We start from the raw sequence: 12,637 nt of genomic DNA, 5'->3' as shown, positions 1-12,637 counted from the left end.
AACGAGGGTCAGACCACACACACACACACACACACACACACACACACACACACACACACACACACACACTGTCACACACAGCCAGTTAGCTTGGCGGCTAATCGCTGCTTTCTTTATGAAAAAAAAAATAATCACAATCACAGAGTCCAAGCTGACGTCTGGTTTAAAAGCCAAAGATATTCAGTTTACACTCAAACAACATGAAGAAAACGTTTAATATTAATATTTAACTGCTTTGACTATAAAAATGGTTGAAAATAGTAAAAAAATGTCCATTATAATCATTATATAAACAATGTAATGTCTTTAAAGTCTTATTTTATCAAACCAACACTCTGAAACCGAAATATATTCAGTCTATACTCAAAGACCATGGATAAAACCAGCAAATATCTACATTAAATATTAATATTGAATTGTTTTGTCTATCAATATGTTTGAAAATGGTGAAAAAAACGTCCATTTTATTTATTTATTATATACATTTTAATTAATTAATCAAAATAAATTTTTAATATGTGATGTCTTGAAATGTCCAACAGTCGAAAAACCTAAAAGATATTCAATTTATTGTCACAAGACAATTCTCACAACAGAGAAGCTGGAACTGATGAATGTTGCAAAATTGCAAACCACTAATCAATAATCTGAATAACTCAATAAATTGATTTGTTGATTGATCAAATCAATTAGTAGACTAGTATTTATAAAATACAACAACAACAAAACAACATGGAAAAAACTGAAAAAAAAGCTGGAACCAGAATCATTTTGGCCATTTTGCTTTTTAAAAAATTACCTTTTCTTTCCCCGCTGATCGACCAATCAATTAATCGACTGTGTGTGTGTGTGTGTGTGTGTGTGTGTGTGTGTGTGTGTGTGTGTGTGTGTGTGTGTTACTCACGTCCACGATGTCGGAGTTGGTCCGGCTTTCATGCGGCTCGTTGTACTCGGTGTACTTCAGCAGTACTTTGTCCATGTCAGTGCTGGCATACTGGAACAGCTTGTTGGTGCTGTTGAAGATGATGAGGGCAATCTCACAGTCGCACAACACGCTCAGCTCGTAGGCTTTCTTCATCAGGCCGAACTTACGCTTGGTGAACGTCACCTGGGGACCAAGAACGGAGGAAACTAAATTAAATAAAACGTCTTTATTTGTGGATTTAGATCAGATTAAAACAGGGACATTCTGGAGCATTAATATCTGCTTTTAAAAGAAGACCACAACATTAATATTGCATGTTTAATAAACTATTCTAATGCTGTTGTTTCATTAAAATTACACAGCAACTGTTGGATGATTGACAGTCATGTTCCCCAGAGGATGAATCATACCGATTTAGGTGATGCTCTGACTCTTCCTCCATCACATTTATAGCTTTGAAGGGAATATTTTGACAATTCTTCAATGTATTGTCATGAAATTTGGTACAAACACTCATGTTCCCCAGATGATGAAGCCTGCTGATCCTCTGACTTTTCATCTACCATATTTATGGCTTTAAGCAGACTATCTCAACAATTATTGAATGTATTGTCATGAAATGTAGGACAGATGTTCATGTTCCCCAGAGGATGACACCTACTGACTTTGGGGATCCTCTGGCTGTTCCTCTAGCTCCACTACGAGGTTGATGTGTGGTTCATAGAGAAATATGACAACATTACAGGATGGATTTCCATGACATTGTGACATTGACGGTCCCCAAAGGATGAATCCTACTGACTTTTATTATTATTATATTTCAACAATAACTGAAATTTTTTAAATTTGGGTCGGATGTTCATGTTTCCCAGAGGATGAAACCTGCTGACTTTGGTGATCCTCTGACTGTTCCTGTTGTGCAAATATAAGGTCCACATGTGCGGTTCCAACGGAAATATCTCAACAACTATTGAATGGATTGCCATGACATTTTGACATTCATGGTCACCAGAGGATGCAGTCTACTGACTTAAAATTTCAACGATTATTGAATGTATTTCCATGAAATGTGGGACAGATGTTCTTGTTCCCAAGAGGATGAAGTCTACATCTTCTGTGATCCTCTAAACTTTTCCTCTGACCACATTTATGGTTTTTAAACTTCAACAATTATAGAACTTACTGTCATGAATTTTGGTGCAGACATTCATGTTCCCCTCAGGATGAACTGTTACAACTTTGACTTATATCCTATTACATATTACTAATATTCTGTGACTTTTAGAGCGCCATCATCAACATAATGTTTATTCCAATACTGTTCTTTGTGTTTACTGATATTTAGCTAATGTTAGCATGCTAACTTGCTGAACTATGACCTGCTAAACATCAGCATGTTAGCATTTAGCATAGCCTAAATACAGTCTCACAGAGCTGCTAGCATCACTGTCGACTCTCAGGACCAGTTTCTTTAAACTCGGGTGTGTTTTGTTTTCTTCCATCCGTTCATTTCACTTCAGTACAAACATGAAGTGACGCAGTGCAGACGGTTTAAAAATCAATCTGCACTCAAACTGCATCACCGCACATGAATAATGAAAGTAAATGCACACTTGATGTTCACCGTGATGGATTACACATCTCATGAAAGTTTCAAGAGCCCGCTAATTGATTTTCAATACTTGACTGGAACAGAATGGAAACCAATGGGCTGCTGCTGTATTTCTGTGTTGGTTCCTTTTATTTTGAAAGGTCAAACTTAAAAATGATTGTTAGTAATAATAATTCCTCATTGCTCATAAGTTGTAGGTCAAAGTTAAAGTAGTCGGTCCGTGGTGGATGTTTACAACTAAATCTTACTTTTCACCTTTTATTTTCTCTGCTAAATATGTTTAATTAGCCTTAAAAGTTTGATTCCAAACCGATTCTCTGATGGCTTGTTTGTTTGTCGGACCTATTTTTAGTGATATTGTTCCAATATGTCCGCAATTAACTTGCAAAAGTATAATGTTATTATAACCAGAGCTATGAAAATAAAGTTGTAGTAAAAATGAGCTCAAACCTATAAACAAAGTCCTTTGAAGATAAAACTACACACACAGAAATATACATACGTACAGCATCATACAGTTCAGTGACGAGGTTGGGAGGGGGGGTCAGGAAGCATATGTGCCTCCATTTCCTGTCAAAACAGGAAGAGAGGAACACCCCCCCCCCCCAGATAAGACTTATGAGTGAGTGTGTGTGTGTTCATTGACAATAAGCTCTCATTACTCAGTTTGTCAACTCCTCTTGTGAGGATCACATGACATCACCAGTTTGAGGAAGTACAGCGAGTCCTGTCGTGTTTGTGGATTTATGTCATTTGGACACATTGTTAAAAAAAAGGACATGTCAGTTAAAAGGTTTAAGGAACAGAACAGACGATAGATGAGAGTTTGATGTTGTCTTTCTGGCTGCATCTTCACTTTAAAGAATAAATTAATGAGCTACGAATCAAACTATTTTATTTTAAAAAAAAGGATAAAACTGGTCTCATTACTTGCGCCTAGGAGGTTGTGTTTTCAGTTTCTGTTTGTCCGTTTCTCAGCAGCATTACTGAAGGGTCTGAGTCTGGTCTGAGTCTCATTAAAGTTGGTGGAGGAGTGCAGCACAGACCGAGGAAGAACCCATTCCAATATGGAGCTGATCCGAATCACGAGGTGGATACAGGCATTTTCATTTGTGGAAACGGTGTTTGGTGGAGCACTTCTAGTTATTTTTGTGGTTGTAAGATAATTTACACATCATCAATCTCATTTTCATTAAAATAGATTAGACCAGAACGTCTCTGCAGCACCATGATATTTAATTTAAAATAATATTTGGACACATACTTTACAAATATTGAGCCTCCTGCGATTTGAAAACTGTCGTGTGCCAAATTGCGATTTCGGTAACATTTTTACTAAATGTAATATTTCAGAGCGTGTCATAGATATGTGTCCAAAGATTCAGAGACGAGATCAACACGTGAAGAGTCTTTTCTCTTTACTTATTTACTTACGTGTCGGTTTCGTTCGTCCATAATCCGAGCTATCTGAATCTTTTTCCTCCCCATCGTGGCTTTTTATTTGTTTGTTTGTCCTTCTTCTTCTTCACAAACGTCTTCTTCTTCTTCTTCTTCTCTGGTTCTTTTGTTCGACTTCAAAGTCCTCACAGTTTTTACACTTTTCAATCCCAAAAATGTCTCCTTTAAAAAAGAAACAAACAAAACATAAACATTAGTGTTAAATGCATCAATCCCAGTCAAACACACGCACACACACACACACACACACACACACACACACACACACACACCGGCTTCCTCTGGGGGGGGGGGGGAAGTGAAACCACCAGTCAGTCAGAATGCAAATAATTAAGAGTGATGATTTCGGCTCTGTCACAAAAAAACATCTGGAGGTTTTTTCAGAAAAACACATTTCACAGTGCGTCTTCACTTCATGTTGTTTTTTGTCTTATTCAACTTTCGGTTGTCACTTCTTGTTGCAAAGAAACCAAGATGGCGACGGCCAAAATGTAGAGGTCGAGGCTTCATACGGCGGTGATGTCACCACAAGTATACGTCCACTTCTTATTTACGGTCCGTGGTCCAATGAGCCATCTCTTAGTCGTTGACATCCACAGTTTATCTATTCAGCTTTTAATTTTAACCTCCAAATGAAGTGATTAATTTTCCATAACTGTCCAAAAGTTGCAATAAAACCAGAAACATTGCTGAAACATCATCATGTGTGCATGAATGTACATGTTGAAGCAACGGTACATAACTGACCCTTTACCTCTGACCCTGACCTGCCACAATAAAGCTCTTCAGCCTTTTAACACTGTGAGGAAGTTCTGTTATTAGCAGTCAACACATCTGTTGTTCCTCAGAAGAAAAACCAGATTAAAGGCCGACCTGTGTGTGTGCGAGCGCCATGTGACCCGTGTTCTGCTCCTGAAGCGGAGCTTAAGAGCTCGGGTCACCGAGTTAACTGGATGTTCACACACACACCCACACACACACATACACTCACTCACACACTCACACACACAGAGGGCAGGTTTTCTTGGCAGCTCTCTGCGAAGAGAAAGATGAAGACCAGGAGGCGGCGGCCCTGATTAAAGTTATGAAGACTTTCATCATATCAAACTAAAGGCAGAAACAGATGACAGATTATTTGGTCTGTTGTCCTGAGTCAGAGTCATAAAAGTCTTGTTTTGTTCAACCAAAAGTCCAAAAAACCCCAAAAATATTCGGTTAACTGTGACGTAAAAGCAGGAAAAACAGAAAGTCCTCACATCTGAGAGGCTGGAACTTCACATTTTGGGTTATTATTTGCTTGAAAAATTACAGAATGATCAATTGAGTTCCTCTTGAACGAACCAAACAAACCTAATTTTTTATTGACATTCTGTAATTGCCTTTCTGTAAACTATGGCACATCTAATTTCCTTAAATATAAATAAATAAAAACATGTATAAATAAGTTTTCTTAGTGGGATTCAAATTGCTTCAAAACTAGCTAACAATGCTACCAACAAGTAGCCAATGAGTCTCATTAAACAGCCTGGTCTTCTAAAAATCACGTCCCCACACAACAAAAACTGAATTGTGAATTACGTTTAGAAGGAAATGTATTTTATCCCGGATTATGTTTGTTTTGTTTAAAAACAAACGCAGGACTTTCACTCAAGAAACCGAGGTTCGTGTCCCATCTGAGACCATAATTCAACGTCGACGTATTTTAACTTTACGTTAAAAGTTACGCACCAAACATACTTTAAGTCTAAACGTAATCTTTTACTCAACATAACCAGTTTTGGTAAACCAAGTAGTCCCTCTAAACTTAATTGATAATGTAGTTTAGCTGAATGGGAATGTAATATTTGCTGTTGATACCTTCAAACAAAACTGAGGGAACAACGAAGGAACCTGAACTAAAGTAAGTGACATCAAAACATAATCTACATTCTTATTATCAACACATGCCATGAGAAGAACAAAACCAACAGTAAACTGATCCTAATGAAGCCATTTTTTTCAGTTTTAAATGTAATATTCTGTTAATTGGTTCGTCAATCGACTCAATCGATTAATTAAAGAAGCAAAAAGTCTAATTATTCTCTTTTTCCAGCTTTTTAAATGTTTCAAATGATCATAAATTGATTCAGACTTTTTTGAGCATTCTTCACGTTTCTTCTGACATTTTAGACGAGAAAACAAATTGATTAGTCCAGAAAATAAGCAGCAGATCAATGGACTGGTTTTCTACATTAGAGAATGTGTGAACATGAACACAGAGCTTCTTTGATGAACACTTCGATAAACACTTTGAGGCCGGAGAACAACGTCACACGAATATCTGAAGTCTGAGTCACGCTGACGGTGATTTAATACGTTGCTTCAGAAAAAAAAAAGAAAGAAACAGAAGCAGGTTTAAATTTAGAACACACTCAACAAAAAAAAAGGGGAATTTTAGACCGAACAGAGACGTGAGACGTTTGAGGAAGGAGATTATTACATAAAACAATGAAAATGTCTGTAGAGTTTAACGCTTGATCTTTTCCAGGATGACAGCAAATCTCCACTCGACTCGACAAACCTCCCGTCTATTTATAGACTCAGTGTAAAGCTCCAGAAATAAGAAAAGGATGAACTTTTTACCCCCGAAACACAACAACACGCAGAGAAACCAGCCGTCCTCAGCTGCTCCCTCTCTCTTCTCCTCGCTCAAAGACTCGTCAGGTACTTTCTTCAGGTTTTGTGAGTCTGCACAGCAGAGAGCTAACGGGGACATGTGGCAGTGCCCTTGTTTTCCTTGGCAGGACGCTGCATGTCTGTGTGTGTGTGTGTGTGTGTGTGTGTGTGTGGGGGGGGGGGGGGGGGGGGGGGGGGGTCCAGGCTCCCCTTCATGGTTTCTAACAGAAAGGAGCTGGAATGACGCCCGATGTTTAGTCTTTTTATTGTCTGGAGATTAACTCAATTTTAGAAATATATTTCTTTTTATTTGTAACTGAAGCTCAACTTAAGTTATAAGTTTATACTTTATTAGTCCCACAGCGGGGACATTTGCAGGATTACAGCAGCAAAGTGGACAATCAGTAGAAAACAAAACAAGTGTACAGTAATAGTCAGACAGTGAAGGTATAATAAATAAGTAAACGCTAAAAATACGATATAATCAGATTGAGTGGTTGGATATATATTATGAATAAGCATAATAAAACATTGCTTTCCTGACGAGAGTTAAGCTGCTTGAAAAAATTGAAGCTACCGCCTTCAGCTGGCTAACTTAGCTTAGCATAAAGACTGGAAACAGAGGGGAACAGCTAGCATTAAAGCATTTTTATTCGCAGCTTGGACCGTGAGCTTCCTTTGAGGCCGTGGACTCAAACCTCGGTTACACTTCAGGTAAAGACTTGAGCCATGAAAGGAGTCGAGATGATGAAACGTTTGGATCTTTTTATCCAGCGTGCACGTTTATTCTCCATGTTCTTCACCAGTAAACGTCCTCGTCGTTACAAAACGTTGGATGTGCACGCTTTGAGGGTGTGACTTTTAAGGCTTACAAAGTTTAGGATGAATATTCCTGTTTTTTATTTAATATCGCAATAAATATGGCAGTTTTTTTCCCATATCATGCAGCCTTTTGTGACGCGATCTGCCATCGAGAAGACGACGTCTCACTCTGTTGGAGCTGCTGGAACTACAGAAACAATCAGTGGACTTGTGGTTTTATATGAAATATGTCCTTGTTTGCTCCAATATCGATCTTCAGGATCGTCTTAGGACGTCTCAAACTAAACCCGGAACCCAGAAGATGGGAGAAGTTCTACAAAACGTATCGTGTTGGAAACCGTCCTGCAGCCTTTTAAGAGCATGAAGTGCATTAAAAGGAGAAGCTCCAACCATCCGTCTTCTTCTGTGGTCCCAACACATCAGCATTTTCTAGATTATACGACCGTAAACACAGAATCCTCCCCCCCAAGGCTAACATCTGATTCCCAAACACCTGAAGCTGTAAAAAGATGTGAGTCTTGTGTTTGTACGTCTGAGATGTGAGGACGCAGCGCTGGGTCAACAAAGTTCAAAGTGTTTCAGGATCAACTTAAAGAAACAGATAAACACGGGCTGAAGAGTAGAGTAAGATGATCTGAGGTCTGAGGTTTAGTTCTAAGCGACTCTCACACCACATGCTCAGCACACGTGATGACGTCACAGTCACAAACGTCTGTACAGGGTTCATTCTCTGCAGGATAAACGCAGATTCAGTCTCAGATGATACGTGGTTCACAACTGGCCTGAGAATCTTTAACTTTACTACACTTTTAAAGTAATCCAGTGATAGTTGTATATATAAGTAAACTTCAAACAGGAGCTGCTGATAACTAAGTCAGCATGTTTTTAATGGAGCCAAAGAGTCACAATATAAAGAAATACAGGCTAAGAAAACGTGGCTTGCAGCATATTTGATGAGATTTTACAGGATCTCCTGATGGCTTTCATTTCTTCTGTCATCATATTATAACGTGTTTCATTCTGTCACATTTCTGGCATTTAGGATACTTTATATTCAGCAGCTCAAAGACCAACTTAAAAATAAAAGAACGTCGCTCTTTCATTTAATGGAACAGAAATGTCCTGCTGTTACTAAAATAATGTTAAATATCTCACAAACACACACGACACACACATCCAGTCTGACGGGGGCTTAAAGCTCAAGAGAGGTGCTCCAGAGAATCTATATATATAAATAATATTAATAAAAGTGTCTTTTACGTTTTAAAATGCAAATATTCACATTTAGCACCAAAACTGAAGCTGCAGTCACTAAATCTTTGGTATTTTTGCTTTTAAAAACAATTTTAAATCTACAGTTTATTCCCTGCTGTTATACAACTATTACTGTTATTGTAGCTTTTAATTATAATCTATTACATTTTGATCATGTTATTGTTTGTACAGGTCTCAAATTGTTACATTTCTGCATTGTTTTGTCTTAAAGTCACTGCTGTTACTCAAATAATGTAAAACTATCCACATGCAGGAGACATATCTGGAGGCACAAGGGGCCCCAAAGATGTTAAATTCAGCCCTGAACGGTTGAATTGTCCTCAAACTCCTTTTAAATGTCGATATGACTGGTACACTGAAAAACGACGAAAATGCTGTATGGGGATGAAATTGTATTCTAACAATAATTCTAATAATAATAATAATAATAATAATAATAATAATAATAAAAATGATGAAGTGTCCTCCCAGAAACATCTCAGAGGAGAAACATGAGTTTCATTCTTACCAAGTGTTGCTGTAACGTCCTTTTATTCCTCACATGGCACCGCCACACTAAAAGTTCGGACTGTCTCCACCAGCCTCCAGCCGGCTCTAGTGGACCAGTCCGCGGCTCCGCACCAAGCCCGTGAACAGAGCTCCAGCTCCGGGCTGATATACTACAAAACCGACCCGTGAAAAGGAAACACACGGAGCGGAGAGAGAGCGAAGTTCTCCCGAGACACAAAGAGCTTCTTCTGAAGACTTCTCGGTCTGACTGGGAGGAGAGGATCCGCAGTGTGTTTCCTGTTGTCACACATACACACACACACGCACGCACGCACGCACGCACGCACGCACGCACACACACACACACACACACACACACACACACACAGATTGAAGCTCACCTCTCCGCGTGACTTTTCTCTGCGTGTCTCCGTCCAGCGGTTCAGTCTCGTGCAGCACGCGCGCTTCTAAGGCTCCTCAGCAAGCACCTGGACGTCGGGAGGCGGTATCATCATCATCATAAAACACACACACACACACACACACACACACACACACACACACACACACACACACACACACGCACACGCAGAAGACACACACACACACACACACACACACACACACACACACACAAAGGAAATAGAAGAAAATAATCAAGAGTTTTTTTGTGAGAAAAAAAGCCTGAAGAAAAAGTCCAATAAAAGTGAATTGGTGAGAAACACATAATTTGTTTGTTTGTGTATTTTAATTATTTTAATTTGAACTGTTTTCAACAGGTCAACGGTGTCCAGACTGAGAATACAGTGTTCAGCATTTACTGTAGAGATCAGGTTCACCACTGCCTCTCAGTGGACGATACTAAAAGTGCATTCAATAATCTGATTAAAGTTTCCAAACAATAGTGAAACATGTGACTATAAGAGTCACAAGTAACATTTAAAAATGCAAATATTCTCATTTGGAACCCAAACTGAAGCTGTAGACAATACATATTTTAAGAGTACCTGAGCAGGTAGTGAACAGAGTACCTGAACAGGTAGAGAACAGAGTACCTGAGCAGGTAGAGAACAGAGTACCTGAACAGGTAGAGAACAGAGTACCTGAGCAGGTAGAGAACAGAGTACCTGAACAGGTAGAGAACAGAGTACCTGAGCAGGTAGAGAACAGAGTACCTGAACAGGTAGAGAACAGAGTACCTGAACAGGTAGAGAACAGAGTACCTGAGCAGGTAGAGAACAGAGTACCTGAGCAGGTAGAGAACAGAGTACCTGAGCAGGTAGAGAACAGAGTACCTGAGCAGGTAGTGAACAGAGTGCCTGAACAGGTAGTGAACAGAGTACCTGAACAGGTAGAGAACAGAGTGCCTGAGCAGGTAGTGAACAGAGTACCTGAACAGGTAGAGAACAGAGTACCTGAGCAGGTAGTGAACAGAGTATCTGAACAGGGTGCCATGCTATTATTTTGCATAGAAAGCTTTATGCAAATTTAATATGAAAATTTGTTTGGCAATTGTTCTTTTACTTAAATTGTAAACATATTTTTAAAAAGAGAATTTTTAGAATGAGCATTTAAAATTATACATTTAGCTTCAATAATGAGTCCACACAATTTAAAGTCACATTGCAAAAAAGTCAAGTTCAGAAAACACGTTTTAAATGAATTTGACAATTATTTGATGACTATTTATATATTTTCAATACAATAAATACAAACACATCTAGTAATTCCAGCTACTTCCTCAAACATTTAAATCGGCATTAATCTATATTTTCGTATATTAACAGTGGATGAAATGACTAAAATGTGGAAGTGGTCACTCAGCTCTACGGAGCATTTTAGCTTCTTTCAGCTTGTTGTTTATGGTCTGAAACTTTAATAATTATTAGTCAGGCCTCGTCCACACATACACATGTATTATTGTGAAAGTAGCTTTTCGGCTTTTATTTAACCCAAAGCGGCGTTTTAGGTGACTGAAATCTGAGTTAAAGATTTTCAGAAACTCAGTTTTTCAGTGTCAACGTGCAGAAAACAGAGTTCTCAGATAAATAGAGCTATAGATCGATATCAGCTTATTGCAGATATCGCGTTTATAAACTGTACGTCAGCCAATAACGTCAGGATGCGTCCACAAAAAATCTAGAAACTCTCTTTCCGTTACATAGTTTGACCACCAGAGAGCTCCCACGAGTGACATTTTATTAGAAGTGTTTAAAAGTATTAAAAATGTTTATGTTATCTTCAAAGAAAGACAAAAGACAGAAAGACTATTAACTGATCTATCTTAAATATCAATATTGGTGTTGATCAGAGACTAGATGGTGAATATTTAGTAAATAAAGACACAGATAATTCCCCCAGAATGTGGTGGAGACCAAAAACAGTTGAGGGACCAGAAAAATAACAAAAAAAATCAATCATAATGTAGCTTTTACACGTCAACTTAATAGTTAAATTTGTTTACAGCTTGTTTTTGCTGCCACCAAGTGCTCAGAAAAGGAAAAATACAATTCTTGCTTTAATTCAGTTTCCATCTCCGACTTCAACACAATTCTTTTGCTATTTAGTAAACATGTTTTCTTCTTCCCTCCAGCAATATTTAGCAATATTCCAGGTTCCCTGAATGCATCATCCATCACCATCAGTCCTCCTCTTACACTCACCGGAGCTTTCTCGGTTCTGTCTTCACCTGGAAGGTTCCCCGGCAGCTCCAGCTGCGGGTTGTTTTCTTTGCTCAGTCGATCCCTTGTATCAAACAAGAAAGGATATTTAAAAAAACAAGAGAGTGAAAGAAAGAAAGAAAGAAAGAAAGAAAGAAAGAAAGAAAGAAAGAAGTGATATTAAGCCAGACCAGCTGGCTTAGAGAAGAGGGGGGGACCCAGAAACTGGGCTGCGTTTGGATCTGAGCTCAGTCCGCAATGAGTGGTGGTGGTCTACAATCATCAGACCCCAACGCTCAAACACCACCAACCCCCCACCCTCCGTCCCACAAACACACACACACACACACACACACACACACACACACACACACACACACACACACACACTCATACCCAGTGACCTCCTGTGTCCGAGCAGGCCAATCTGTGGAGGAGTCCGGTCACCTGTCGTTGTCACTCACGGTATATTTAGCTCGGAGGTGTCATAGATGCTGCCTGTGTGTGTGTGTGTGTGTGTGTGTGTGTGTGTGTGTGTGTTTCAGTGTGTGTTTGTGTGTGTGGTAGAGAAAAATGTGTTGCTGACACTCAGGGCCTCGGTGGGCCTCGGTGTAAGAGCCCAGGATTACTGAACCAAAGACGGTGGGCTCTACACATTACATCCAGGGAGAGAGAGATCAAACTGTGCTGATGTCACGGAGCATCTGCTGGGCCGAGGATTACACTCAGCTGTCCACTCCT

General features: G+C 39.1%; 1 protein-coding gene across 4 annotated transcripts in view; it reads right to left on the bottom strand.

Moving 5' to 3' along the window:
• The window catches only part of mef2ca (myocyte enhancer factor 2ca), a 23,406-nt gene extending 11,234 nt beyond the window's left edge, over positions 1–12,172 (bottom strand). The window contains exons 1-4 of one of the 4 annotated variants that reach the window (XM_068706345.1): positions 11,900–12,172; positions 9,638–9,724; positions 3,972–4,157; positions 905–1,108 (exon numbers count right to left, since the gene is read on the bottom strand). In XM_068706345.1, the coding sequence (XP_068562446.1) occupies positions 905–1,108; positions 3,972–4,025 (258 nt within the window). In that variant the 5' untranslated portion in view covers positions 4,026–4,157; positions 9,638–9,724; positions 11,900–12,172. Of the gene's footprint in view, positions 1–904; positions 1,109–3,971; positions 4,158–6,617; positions 6,770–9,255; positions 9,514–9,637; positions 9,725–11,899 lie in introns of those variants that run through there. The other 3 variants (XM_068706342.1, XM_068706343.1, XM_068706344.1) reach the window with 3 other exon arrangements.
• Positions 12,173–12,637: the final 465 nt, after the last annotated feature.

Source organism: Cebidichthys violaceus, unplaced genomic scaffold (genome assembly GCF_023349555.1).
Source record: "Cebidichthys violaceus isolate CVI_PGR_0920_01 unplaced genomic scaffold, fCebVio1.0.p SCAF_12, whole genome shotgun sequence".
Lineage (NCBI taxonomy): Eukaryota > Metazoa > Chordata > Actinopteri > Perciformes > Stichaeidae > Cebidichthys > Cebidichthys violaceus.
This window is presented reverse-complemented; position numbering and strand designations above follow the sequence as displayed.